Source organism: Octodon degus, unplaced genomic scaffold (genome assembly GCF_000260255.1).
Source record: "Octodon degus isolate 3935 unplaced genomic scaffold, OctDeg1.0 scaffold00321, whole genome shotgun sequence".
NCBI classification, from domain to species: Eukaryota; Metazoa; Chordata; class Mammalia; order Rodentia; family Octodontidae; genus Octodon; species Octodon degus.
In genome coordinates this window covers 699,540-712,654 of record NW_004524897.1, presented here as the reverse complement: position 1 = coordinate 712,654, position 13,115 = coordinate 699,540, and the positions used below count along the sequence as shown (strand labels likewise).

The following is a 13,115-nucleotide window of genomic DNA, read 5'->3' as shown; positions in this document are numbered from 1 at the left end:
AAAATAAAAAACAATCAATAAACAACAAAAAAAGATTGTTTTGATGATTGTACATCTTAAGAATTTCCATATGAATCTAAGCGTGAGGTTGATGATTTTCAAGAGCCACCTGGTATTTTGATAACGGCTATAAAGAAACTGTAGATCATTGTGGAATTACTGTCATCTCAATACTGTTAAAATTTCTGAGTCACAAATAAGTAATGTCTTTAAGTCATCTTTAATGGCATCCAACAATATTTTATGATTTTCATTATGTAAGTGTTTATACTTCTTTTACATTTATTTCTAAATATTTTATAATTAAATTATTTTCTTAATCTTTATTATTTTTTTAAAGAGCCAAGTTTTGGTTTTACCAATTTTTTTCACTGTTTTTTAATTTCCATTTCATTTCTATTCTAAACTTTATTATTTCCTTCTTCCTGCTTAAATGGGCTTAGTGCTTTTTTTGTTTTGTTTTGTTTTTTGAGACAAGGTCTTACCAACTAGTTCAGGCTGGCCTTGAACTCACTATGTACCTCAGGCTAGCCTCAAATGCATAAAGATCCTCTTGCTTCAGCCTCCCAGAGCAGTGAGACTACAGGTATGCAACACAATGCCTGGTTTAGCGCTCTTGTTAGTACTTTTTCTAATGAATTTTATCACTCTGAAATGTCTCTATATCTAGTAACTCTTTTGTTTTAAAGCATATTTTGTCTGATGTTAATAGAACAATTTTAGTTCTCTTATACTATAGTCTCTGATCCAGCTGTCATTTTGTTTTCAAATTGTTTGTATCTTTGACTCTCAAGTATGTCTCTTGAGTAGACAATCTATCTGGATATTTAAAAATACTAATCTGACAATACCTGCTTTTTGATTGGACTGTTTAATTCCGTCACATTTAATGTTATTACTGATCCAGTAGAAATTATATCTTATTTATTTTTTTGTTTTCTATTGTGAGTCATATATTGTTTGTTCTTTTTTCTTTTATTACTCTTTTTATGTTATGTGGACATTTTCTAGTATAGCATTTACCAATCTAAAAATATATTGCCATTATTTTATACAATGTTAAACCTTTTGAGCCAGCCAAGAGAAGAAAGCATAGCAAGTACATATTTGTAGTATGTTTTACTCTCTCTCTCTCTCTCTCTCTCTCTCACCATTTTTCTGTTTCACTCATTTCTGACTGTGGGTCTCAGTCACTATTCACTATTATTTTCTTTCACCAGTACAATTTTGTTTCCATCTAGCCTCTTTGTTCTGTTACTGTCATATATTTTTATATTTGTATGTAAGTCCAATAAAAATGTTATATAATTACATCCAAATATATACTTTTATGAAATTTTTCTTGAAATTGGTTGAAAATGTGAAGAGGAAGAAATATGCCATTACACTGCCCTTTATAATTAATTAGCATTACCTTTATCAGCATTTGTTTTTTAATATGAATTAGAATTAGTGTCCAGCATCATTCCCTTTTACCTTGAAGTACTCCCTCTAGTATTTTTTGTAAGGGATTTTTGTAAGCAACAAATTTCTTTAGCTTTTCCTTATCTGGGAATATATTTATTTCACTTCATTTCCAAAGATAGTTTTACTGCAATTAAGATTCTTGGTTGGCTATCTTTTTCCCCCAGTACTCTGATGTCATTTTTGGCAGTTTCCTATTGCTATAAGAGGACAATTAAGGCTGTGTAACTTACAAAGGAAAGAGGTTTCTTTTGATTCCTGGCTCTAGGCACTTGGACAATCACATGGTGACAACCTGTTAACTTCTGGTGAGGGTCTCGTAGCAGTTCAACTTATGGCAAAAAAAATGGAAGAGTACATAGATATGTGCGAAGAGATGGCACAGTGAAAAAAGCATCAAGAGAAAGCTGAACTCACTTTATAACAATTTGGTCTCACAGCAACTAATCCATTCTTTTTTTTTAATTATTTATTTATTTATTTATTTATTTATTTATTTATTTAGTGTGTGTGTGTGTGTGTGTGTGTGGCCAGCTCAGCCCACCAGGGGGCGGGGCTGGCTGGCATGTGGTGCTGGGGGATTGAACTGCGGTCCCTGTGCTTACTTAGCTTGTTCTAAGTAGGTGCTCTAGACCACTGAGCCATCTCACCAGCCCAACTAATCCATTCTAATGGAAACTATATTAATCCCTTCATAAGGGCAGAACTTTGTTGACCAAAACATCTCTTAAAGGCCCTACCTCTTAATACTATTACATTGGCAATGAAATAAAAACATGAATTTTGGTGGGTACAAACAATATCCAAACCATAGCAGCAGTCCACTGCCTTTTGGTTTCACCATTGTTTCTGGCGAGAAATAATATGTTGATCTTATTAGAGTTGTCTTGTACATGATTAATCATTTTCTTACTCATCTTTAGAGATTTTTTTCCACATCTGATTTCTAAGATTTTCATTATGATGGTGTTTCACTACGAATCACTTTGCATTTATCCTATTTTGAATTTACTGGGCTTGAATATATAGTTTAGAAATTTTTAGCTAGTTTTAAAAAAGTTTTTCTATCTCTTTTTCTCTCTTCTTCATGTACTGTTATGCAAAGATGGCGGCTGTTTTCATTTTCTTCATTTTTTCTGTGCTCTTCCAATTACATAACCTATAACTGATTTATCTTCACACTTGCTGATCCTTTCTTCTTCCAACACTAATGTGCTGTTGAGTCCCTATAGAGAAAATGTTATCTTTTTTTTTTTTTTTTTGCGGTACTGGGGATTGAACTCAAGACCCTGCACTTGCCAGACAAGCACTTATTCTACTGAGCTATCTCCTCAGCCCTGAGAAAATGTTATCTTATTGTACTTCCCATATAATTTTGGAAAATTCTATACCAGAAATTCCATTTTATTCACTTTCTAAAAAATAATTTCTGTTCCTTTATTAGTCTATATTTGATGAGACACTGTCATACTTTCTTTGCTTAGACATAGTCCTTGAATTCTGATAGCAGCCTCAAAAGCCACACACATACACACTTCGAATGTTGAAATCTTTTGTATTTGTTTAATATTTTGAAGATATTATTAGTGGCTGCTTTGAAAACTTTGTTTGCTAAATCCTACATCTCGATCTTTGCAAAAGCATTTTCTATTGTTCCCTTCTATGTATACATATGTTCTTGTTTTTTGCCCGTCTCAGGATTTTTTTTTTGAAACTGATTAGTTTAGATAATAGAATGTAGCAAAACTGGACACTGATTTCCCCTCACTGCAAGGGATTGATATCACTGCTGTTTGTTTGGATTTTAACTTAGGGATATGGCTAAACTGACTCCATGAAGTTGATTTTCCCTTTGCTATGCAGCGCTAAGGATTTTGCCATTTTTCTAACTGATTTTATTTTTTGCCTGGCCACCTGGGGTTCATCCCTGGCTCAGCATAACTCATTGGTCAAAGGTTGTGCTTGAGTTCCTTTAATCAGACAGATTCTTATCATTTATTACTGGAAATATGTGTGGGTTGGAGGCTATCAAAATTCAAAGAGTTTAAGTTTCCATGTCACATTCAGCCAGGTACTAATAGCTTAGATTTTTTTCCTCTTTAGTTATGGGGAGAGATCACAGCCTTGAGCATGTATGATACCTTACAGTTTTTCAGGGATGAGTGTGATTTTACTTTTAGCTTGGTTTTCCAGGACTTGCCCCTGGATCAATGTATTGTTTAGCCAGTGGTTGGTCAGTAGTAATGCTTACGCCCCTATGCCAATGAGGTTCTGGCTCTTTGTTGTTTGTGTGTAGCTTGGCCCCTAGTTTTGAGTCTACCTTATGTCCTGCTCTAATTACTTCTCAGTAGGTGCTGACTTGCACTTATGCATGGCCTTACTGACACCCAGGATTGACTTAAGTCATAGGAGGGGTCTTCTTAACTATCTTTCCGTGATTCTATTACCAAACTTATCATGTGGTCATTTTGCTTATTGTGGAGTTATGAGTGCTTCTCAGTTTACCTTCCTCATGATCTCCTACATTTCACAATGCCTTTAGGTATAGGATTCTCCATGTTCTGTTCCACATAATGTCAATTTTTTCAGATAAAGCTTCATCCTTAAAGCCTGTCTATCTGTCTATGAAATTGTAATACTGAAGAAATGGAGGCAGAGACAGTGTCCTACTTCTTCCAGAGTGAAATCACTTTTTTATGATAGGTACTAGGGTGGTTGTGGGGTTTTCTCCTGCCTGTATGAACTTCTCATAAAAATACAACTTTGTGGTAGAGTAATGGGGGTCCAGCATCATCAGTTTTCTGTGCCTGGCTGGATGCCTCTATCTTGCAAGTGGGGGCTGAGAGAGAGAAAAGAAAGTTGAATGGCAGAAGAGATACTTAGTCATTTTGGGTCTACCTGTAATAAAGCTTGTACAAAACAGAGCTAGTCAGAGTTTTTTTTCTGATGAAAAAGTCAGAGGTGTTGTCTCTTCCAGGTAAAACCATAGCTCTAGACAGGGAACGAAAGGAAGACAGAGCCCCCCGCCCTTCTTGACAACACCCAAGTGTTCCCTTCAGTAGCTTCTGTAAACCAGAGTCTGGAAAGGGACAGAAGCAAATCATGGTTTAAATGCTACTGATTCTTGCTGTTCTTCTTGATTACTTTAGCATGTTTCATGAATCAATATTTCTGCATTTGTTTTATGTCCATAGAACAATTTCAATTTACATATAAAACTAACTGGTCTAAGCTCCTTCATCTTAGATCCCATCATTATTCTAAAAAAATAAAAAGCACTCTAACTTTTGAACTAAACTTCCAAGTTGAATGAATGAACAGAAAGTACTTATTTACTTTAATAAAAATAAGCTATCATCCCTTAAGAAGTTACACTAGTTTACATTTCGGTGGAAACTATTTATTCCATGTCTTCTCCCTTTATTAGATTTTGAAAACTCATAAAGTTATTTCTAATGACACCTTCACAGACCTTTGTAACCTATCCACACAGCTTCTCAAAGTTCTCTGGAACAATCTAGGCTTTCTTTTATCTAGACTTAGCAATCTGAACTACATGACTCAAGGACTCTTATCTATTTAGCTTCTGATAGCAAAGGAAACATTTATAATTTCTGATAAACCTGTTATTCCATTAACATTGGTATATCAGAATCCTGTACATTTTATTAAAATTGTGAGCATTTCCATCTTTTTTCCTTAACTGGCAGGCTCTTCCCAGCAGCTAGAACTACAGACACACATCATAGTACCTAATTCTCTAATCAATTTGAACCTCCTTATACGGGCATGATTATTATTTGCTGATCTTATACTACACATACCTTACATAATATGAGTGGCATAGGTTATCACATATCTATTTCTCTTAAAAGAATCTTATTCTCAATAAATTAAAAATATACATGAATGGTCAAATACTTTACCTGTCTTCTACAGCCAGAATCTCACTCTGGATATAGCATTCCATACAGACTCATACAAAAATCTCAACAAAAATTGATCAAGTATGCCACCCAATGGATATACTGCAATATTGCACCGATAAAACACATGATATAATACAAAAATTAGCATTTGTAATCCTATTAAGTTTACCAAAATCCACTACAGAGTTACAAAAGAAATAATGGGAAAAGGAAAGTCATCATAGTAGGGAAAGAATCAAAAGCAACAATATGAATATCCTCAGAGGTGCTGGGATTATACTGTGCTTCAAAAGAGAAGCACTTACTATGTACCCCATAGGAATTTAGAAAGCATAGGTGTGTATAGGGCAAAATAATGCTCAACCTTCTGAGACTAATGCTGTACTATTTTTCACCTTTTTCCTAACAAATTCAATCTTAGAAAGTATTCCTGCCAGCATGGTGGTACATGCCTATAATCCCAACACATGGGAGACTGAGGCAGGAAGATTGCTGCAAATTCAAGGCCAATCTGGACTACACAGCGAGTTCAAGGCCAAGCCTGAACTACACAGAAAGATCTTCTCTCAAAATACAAACAAACAAGCAAAAAAAGACACTGTTCCTTCAATGACTCAAATTCAGCCATTCCTTATTTAGTACCTACTATATTCGAAGACACTGAACTAGATGCTTTCATACATGTTCTCATTTGACTCTTATGAGTTTCATCAGTTTTACTCCAAAAAGCTTATTTCCTCTTGAGACTGTTCATGTTCAAGGGGTCTTGAAATTCCTCTATTATTTACAAAGCTTAATTATAGAAGAATCAATGAATAGGGGACTTGCACATCTGTGCAGATGTTTATCTAGATGAGAGGCTGAAAAGTTCCACCTAAGAAGCAACAAAGGGGAAATGAGTCAGTAACACTGGGCATAAAGAAAAACCAGGATTCATTTTATCTTGTGATATATTCTACCGCTTCTGTCCCATAATATGTTAAGAAGACATCCAAACTGAAAAGAGTCACTTCCAAATTCACACCCACCCTAAAGTTACAGTACTGATGACTGTGTAAGTTTTAACTTTTAGATAGTAAGTCTGTGCCTGTCCTACTGCCTGCCCATCAAAGAGTGAGAAAAAGAGTAGAAGAGAAACTAAGAAGTCATAATTAGGTGTACTGACTTAATTTTCATGGAAGTCATTTCTTACGGTGCTTAAAATACTCATACAGTATTTAGGTGATTTTTTTTTTTTTTTTTTTTTTTTTGCGGAACTGGGGATTGAACTCAGGCCCTCGTGCTTGCCAGCCAAGCGCTTATTGTACTGAGCCATCTCCCCAGCCCTTATATAGTATTTGGGAAAATAAATAGTTATGTTCCTTTCCTGTTATAGGGACTAACAAAATGATATTGATAAGGTCCTAGAAGATGAACAAATACAGCTCAAGATAAACTTTTACTAATGATTTATGCTAGGAAATAATGAACAATATAAGATTAACTTAAAAGCATAGTTTTCTATTTTTATATGCATCCAACATTTACTAAGTACTTGAAGCCCCAAAGAATTCAATATCCACAAACTGAAGGAAATGACCAATGCTCATCTATGTAACATTACCTTACTTAATAGCACTTTGTTTTTCATACTTATTTCACTTGTATGATTCCCAACATAATGTCAGTCCATAATGCATAGAAGAGTCTTAGCAAATGATCACCTCAAAATACACAGACGTGACATAGCCATTGTAATATAGAAAAATTTTGAGTACATGCAACACAATTCTATTGACCCAAAAGTGTTTTTCTTTTTATGAATTCCACGCTAGGCCTTAAGAAAAACATAAACATGGTAAGACATGCCAACTTACTGCACAGGAAAAAGATCCTGAGTCTTACTATCAATAATACCCTAATTACGTTTTTAGTCACCTTGAAAACTGAAAAACACTGGAATCCAGAGACTGAAGTTGAAGAGGTGATTGGCTTTCTTCTGCAACACACGGAAGCAGGCTGGGGCTATTCATTCCCTCATATCTAATGGGCTTGTCATTTACTCCAGCCATCTCTTGAACAGTAGGAATCTTTGGTAGTTTACTGAGTATCTAGCAAAGAAAGAAACAATTCATTAAAATCCTGAATTTAAATCAAATACCAAAGGTTGAGTCAATCCTTCTGATGCTAGGAAAGAATGCTTGGCCAAATAAAAAGAAACTGTTTCCTACACAAAACAGTGTACAATAATGTACACTAGAACACTGATCCCAGGCATATTCAGTTATTAACTTTATCAGCTAGACACCAAAAGACCTCCCCCATCTCACTTCCTGGTTCCTACAGCTGTCCCACCACAACGTATATATACCTAGGGCCCCTATCATTGTATGTTTCTCTCTTGACCCAGTGGAAGGCTAAGATTTCATTCTGAGATCTGTGATGAGAGTAGGGGTAGAGGGAAAAGGCAAGGCAGCAAGTGTCTGTGTTGGTTTGGGGGACATGCAGGCAAGAGACAACGTATGTTCACAGTGCACACACACAGAAACATGCATCTGGGATCTTGTGGGAAAGCCCAGCTTAATGAAGATAGTATGAATAAGTAAGGTGAAGCAATATGAAGGGGAGGTAAACTGAATGAGGACAGGGCAGTCCTAGATAATCTCCCGGTTTCTACATCAGAGCATTAAGCTAAGACATCTGAGCAGTAACTTTATTGTTCATATGCTTGGTTTTGGCAGGATATAAGAAGAAGAATTAGTATTAAGTTGCCTCTATCCTCACCAGTCTGACCTACCCTGACTAAGAGGGGGGGCATCTAACATGCGACTACCAGATCTTTCTTGGAAAGAGGGTCAAAAGGGAAATCATGCAGAAAGGTAAGGTTGAGTAGGGAAGATATGTGGGTGCTATGGTGGCTGTCAGGAGAGGAGGGTCCCTAAAAGGACGGCCAACCTTATTGCACCCTTCATCGTCCAGAGCTGGGCAACCATGTCCGGGAAATAGTGCTCCTGAAAATTCAAAACAGCAGAGTTTTTATAAAGCCAGCCAGCCTGAAAGCAGGGATCAGGAAGGGGCACAAAGAACCAACCCTTCTTCCCAAGAGAAAAGAGGAAGATTCATCCCTGAATCCTGGAAGAAATGAGACAGGAAAACCAGACACTCAGGAATAGCCTATATGAGGATGGAAGAAAATCCTGGATATTCTGTGACACTGACTGTGACATTTATACTATCTAAAGTCAGTACTAAATTCAAATCTGGGAAACAAATGATTTGTCTTCTAAATGAAGTGATCTGAGTATCAGTAACAGCAGCAGATCGATACAATCCAAAGATCCAGTACAAAGAAAAGACCATGAAAAGAAATGGTTTCTTATTTCACAATTGCTGTTTCCTTTAACTTATGCCCTGTGTTGTGGAAAATTTCACATGAGAAAAGGAAGGGGAAGATTTTCCCTCACCTGGTAGGTCTCATTTTCCATAGACATCTTCTTCTCAACAGTTTGATCTCTAGAAGATAAAAGTTCTCTTAAGTTCTGCGAAACATCTCAGGTTGAAGCGGAGTATAAATTGTAAATCTAGGTTATAATGTTCATTCAAAATTAGAAATAGTGTGAGCCTCACTGAGTAACTAAGATGGCCATCCTGAGCTATGCTATTGAAGAGAATTTTCAAATGTTATTCCTACCTCAGAGAGAAAGAAAAGGGGAGGAGAAGCCATGGGGCAGGGCATATTCAGGATGGTCAAAAGGAATAAAGAATTAGTGGACTGAGGTAAGAAATCACTGAGAATCTTCCCAAATTATACATCTTCCCAAAACTCCCATCTTACTACATCGTGTTAGGCTCCTCTACTATTTGATATAGAACATTGTCTCATATCTACTTAACTGTTTCTTAGCTTTGCTCAGGTATAGATCTTCATCAACAAATTCTTGTTCCTCTGGAACAGAGCATCTCCTGCAATAAGACAAGAAATCATCTTTTGGAAGAAAAATGTGTTCTTTACAAAGGTTTTACTTTTCTTATGAAAAGAAAAAGCTTAACAACCCTCTAACAGTATAACATGCACATCCCATTCACAGTCCAAAACTTTGTCATATAGAAAATATGAGTAAGAGAATCTTGGGAGCAAAAAGCCAAAGGACTATTGAAAACTTATTTAGTGTTCAAAAGTAATCCCAAAGACAAACGGATATTAATAATAATTAGAATATATGTTATATCCATTGCTAAGGAAGTGAAGTAGCCTAGAAGGCTGTCTTTTTTTTGGCAGAACTGGGAATAGAACTCAGGCCCTTGTGCTTGCCAAGGAAGCGCTTATTCTACTGAGCCATCTCCCTGGCCCTGAAGGCTGTCTTTTGGACGAAGTATAAGCAGATAAAAGATAAAGTACTGAAAAATGAAATTTAAATAATCAGTCCTGTATTCTAATCAAGTAATCCCATTTATTCTGTAATGAAAAGTACTTAAGCATATCTGCAAACTATGAGGGAATGTGTAACAGTACAGACCCATATTTCACTTAGTTAACTTCTTCCATTTTAGACTTTTTTCCCTAAAAAGGCATACTCTGTTGTAGCATCCTTTTCTATCAGGATTTATCCTGCATGAAAAGAAGATTTTAAGATAGTCACAGCTGGATTGAAGCAAACTGACTTGTTATGAGATATGTTGATTATTGAGTCAAATGAAATGATGATCAAAATGAAGCTAATGCCCATGGATGTGTCAAATGCTATTTAGTTGTCAGATGTTGCAAGCAACATAGGGTATATCATCAAGACAAACATGTAAGCAGATAGTATTGAATTTAAAATAAATGTTAACATTGATTCCATATAGAAGACATACAAAAAGCCAAATTCCACCTGGAATGTAAAGCCTTTGTTCTCAAAGAACTTTAAATCTCCTGAAGACTCAAGACTTGATGGAAAATACCTGTTCCATGTTTTGCCTAAGATGTTTGATATTCAGACAGATAGTGATGTTAAACCCAACTGCATATGTTATAGGGTAATAACAAGCTTCTCTTCTGGAGAGTTAACAATCTAAGTTTGCAGACCAAAAATTAGAGAAATAGAAGGGCTGCAAGGACAGCCAACATTTTGACCCTAGCCTTGCAAGGTCAGTGAAGACTCAGGACATAGGAGAATCGATACTGTGACATCATGTAACTCAGTTGTGTCCCAAATTTTCTGATCAAGGAGATTATGGAGCCACAGAGCAATGTAATCAATGACGTAGAGTGTGCCTAAGGAGAGTCACATGGAAAGAAAACATTCTCTCAGGCTTTCACAGAGAGCACATTGGCCAAGCAATGGTCATGACTCATCCACATGGCTGACACTGACAAAAGTTCTACAATCTGAGGTACAGGATCTCAGGATAAATCCTGAGGGGATTTCACTGACCTTATCAGACCAAAAAGCTACAACTCTTGTTGCATTGGTCCTGCTTTACCTTGGTCTTAACCATCCAGCAGGAAAGTATAAAAACGAGGTATACAAAGTAAAGCCATATTAAAATGCTAAGCTGTGAAAGGCTCAAGTCAACAACTTCTGTGGATAACCTGCTACTATTGTGGACTGCTGGACTGTGTTTGATTGTTTTGCTGAATTCACGCACCTATGGTATTTAGATGCCAATGGAATACCCATCTCTGACAGGACTAAACAAAAAAAGGGGATAGAAAGGAAGGCCCATTTTGTATCTGTATGGACAGAATAGTCAGGATAGATATACAGCTACTTTCTCTTAATTCAATGAGAAGAAAGATTTGTACTAATAGTGTTTGGACAGGATATCATATCTGCATCTTGTACTATGAATAACTACTATGAAGACAACAATATGCAATGTACTAATTATTGTAACTGTCCTACTAATCTGTTTTGAAACGGTCTCATTGCTATTTGTTTCTCAATAAAATAAAAAATATGCCTATGAAAAACATGCAAAAAATGCAGAATAGAATGTAACCAAATGTCAAGACTCAAATACTACAGGGAAATCAGAGTAAAATCACCATAAACTATTATGGATACAAAAAAGCACTATACAAGAGTTCAGCTTCTGAAATAGAGATGATTTGGACAAGTAGATGGACTGTATAAGGTCACTGAAAGCAAGAAATATAACATAATCAGAGCCATGGAACATAGAATAAGCATGGCTTGTGTGAGAAACAGTGAAGCCATAGCACTGGCTCAAATACAAAGTCTGTATTAAGGTATAATGAAAAATAAGGCTGGATAGATTCAGGTGGGTCCAGTAAAAATAGAGGGTTGAATGCAGGGCCAAAGAATGCAGATTTGAGATTAAATGTTTTAAAATATAAAGATAAATTAGATATAATCCCAGGAATTTTACTGAGTCCTAGAATCTTACCTGTATTTTGGATGGGAATTGTAGTAACAAAACCATCTTGCAGGTAAGGTAGATGGGTCCACTTTGCCAGGAAGTTTTCTCCATTTTAGACACTCATCACACTGGACCCATGTCTGATCAGGAATCTTCCTAAATGAGGGAAAACAGAAATATACCTATGTATCTTCTAGCTCTGTGCTTTGTTTTATATTAGAAAGGAACAGCCAAGTGAAGAAACCTAATTTAATATATACAATGTATTACAAATCTTATAGCTTAAATGTATAAAATGTTTATATTTTGAACTTCACAGATAAAATCATGGTGAAAATACATCAGATATGGATATAAAAATGACAAGCATGTATTAACATTGTAAGATATCATTATTTATGGAGCATAATGATATTTATCCTGGAATCTTTTAAGAAAACTATCGATAATTTTAACTCAAATTTATGAACTTGAAAATATAATATATATATATATATATATATATATATATATATATATTATTACCAAGAAATAAAACTCAGTCTCATTTGCTACTGTTCAGTCACAAAACAGATATGAAATGCGTTTACATGAGTCAAGGACTCACTAATATCAAAACATCTGACATTTTTTCTACAGATGCCCCCTATTCTCACTGATATTTCAAAATAAATTTAATTCATTTCTAGTGCTTCAATCAAAAATATACCAGGTTGGGGCTGGTGAGATGGCTCAGTGGTCTAAAGCACCTACTTAGAACAAGCTCAGCAAAGCACAGGGACCCCGGTTCAATCCCCCAGCACCGCATGCCAGCCAGCCCCGCCCCCTGGTGGGCTGAGCTGTCCACACACACACACACACACACAACACACACACACACACACACAAATAAATAAATAAATAATTTAAAAAATATACCAGGTTGCTATTCTTAAAGTTAATCTTTAAAAGTACTATAAATTCGATTAAATTTCACAACTGGAAGCAGCAGCATCAAACCAACAATTAGGTTACATTATTAAAATAGTCTTCCAGAGCGCAACTCTTAAAAACTCATATTCCCATTCACAGCTGGAACTGGAAATGAGACACCTACATCTTAAAGTGAATTTGTTTGTCTAGGAAGAGATGTGGATCATATGAGATACATAGTACCTACAGTGCAAAAAGGTGGGTTACAGCAAGGAGACGGAAGTCTGGAGAAAAGATATATAGAAGGGAGAGAGGCACTTCATGCTTACTTCACCAGTAGGGTAAGTTCTATGTACACTGATTTTATAGCTATTTCCACAGAGTGGTATGGATCTTTTAACTCTTAGTTTAGCAATTTTTTTTAAATTTTATTTATTTATGTGTGTGTGTGTGTGTGTGTGTGTG

The 13,115-nt window shown here is 35.8% G+C and overlaps 1 protein-coding gene across 1 annotated transcript in view; it reads right to left on the bottom strand.

Annotated features, from left to right (window-relative positions):
- Morc4 (MORC family CW-type zinc finger 4) overlaps positions 1 to 13,115 on the bottom strand; it is an 86,637-nt gene that overhangs the window by 13,987 nt on the left and 59,535 nt on the right. The window contains exons 11-14 of the mRNA XM_023707998.1: positions 11,766 to 11,894; positions 9,267 to 9,335; positions 8,837 to 8,885; positions 7,311 to 7,483 (exon numbers count right to left, since the gene is read on the bottom strand). Of these exons, the coding sequence (XP_023563766.1) occupies positions 7,311 to 7,483; positions 8,837 to 8,885; positions 9,267 to 9,335; positions 11,766 to 11,894 (420 nt within the window). The remainder of the gene's footprint in view (positions 1 to 7,310; positions 7,484 to 8,836; positions 8,886 to 9,266; positions 9,336 to 11,765; positions 11,895 to 13,115) is intronic.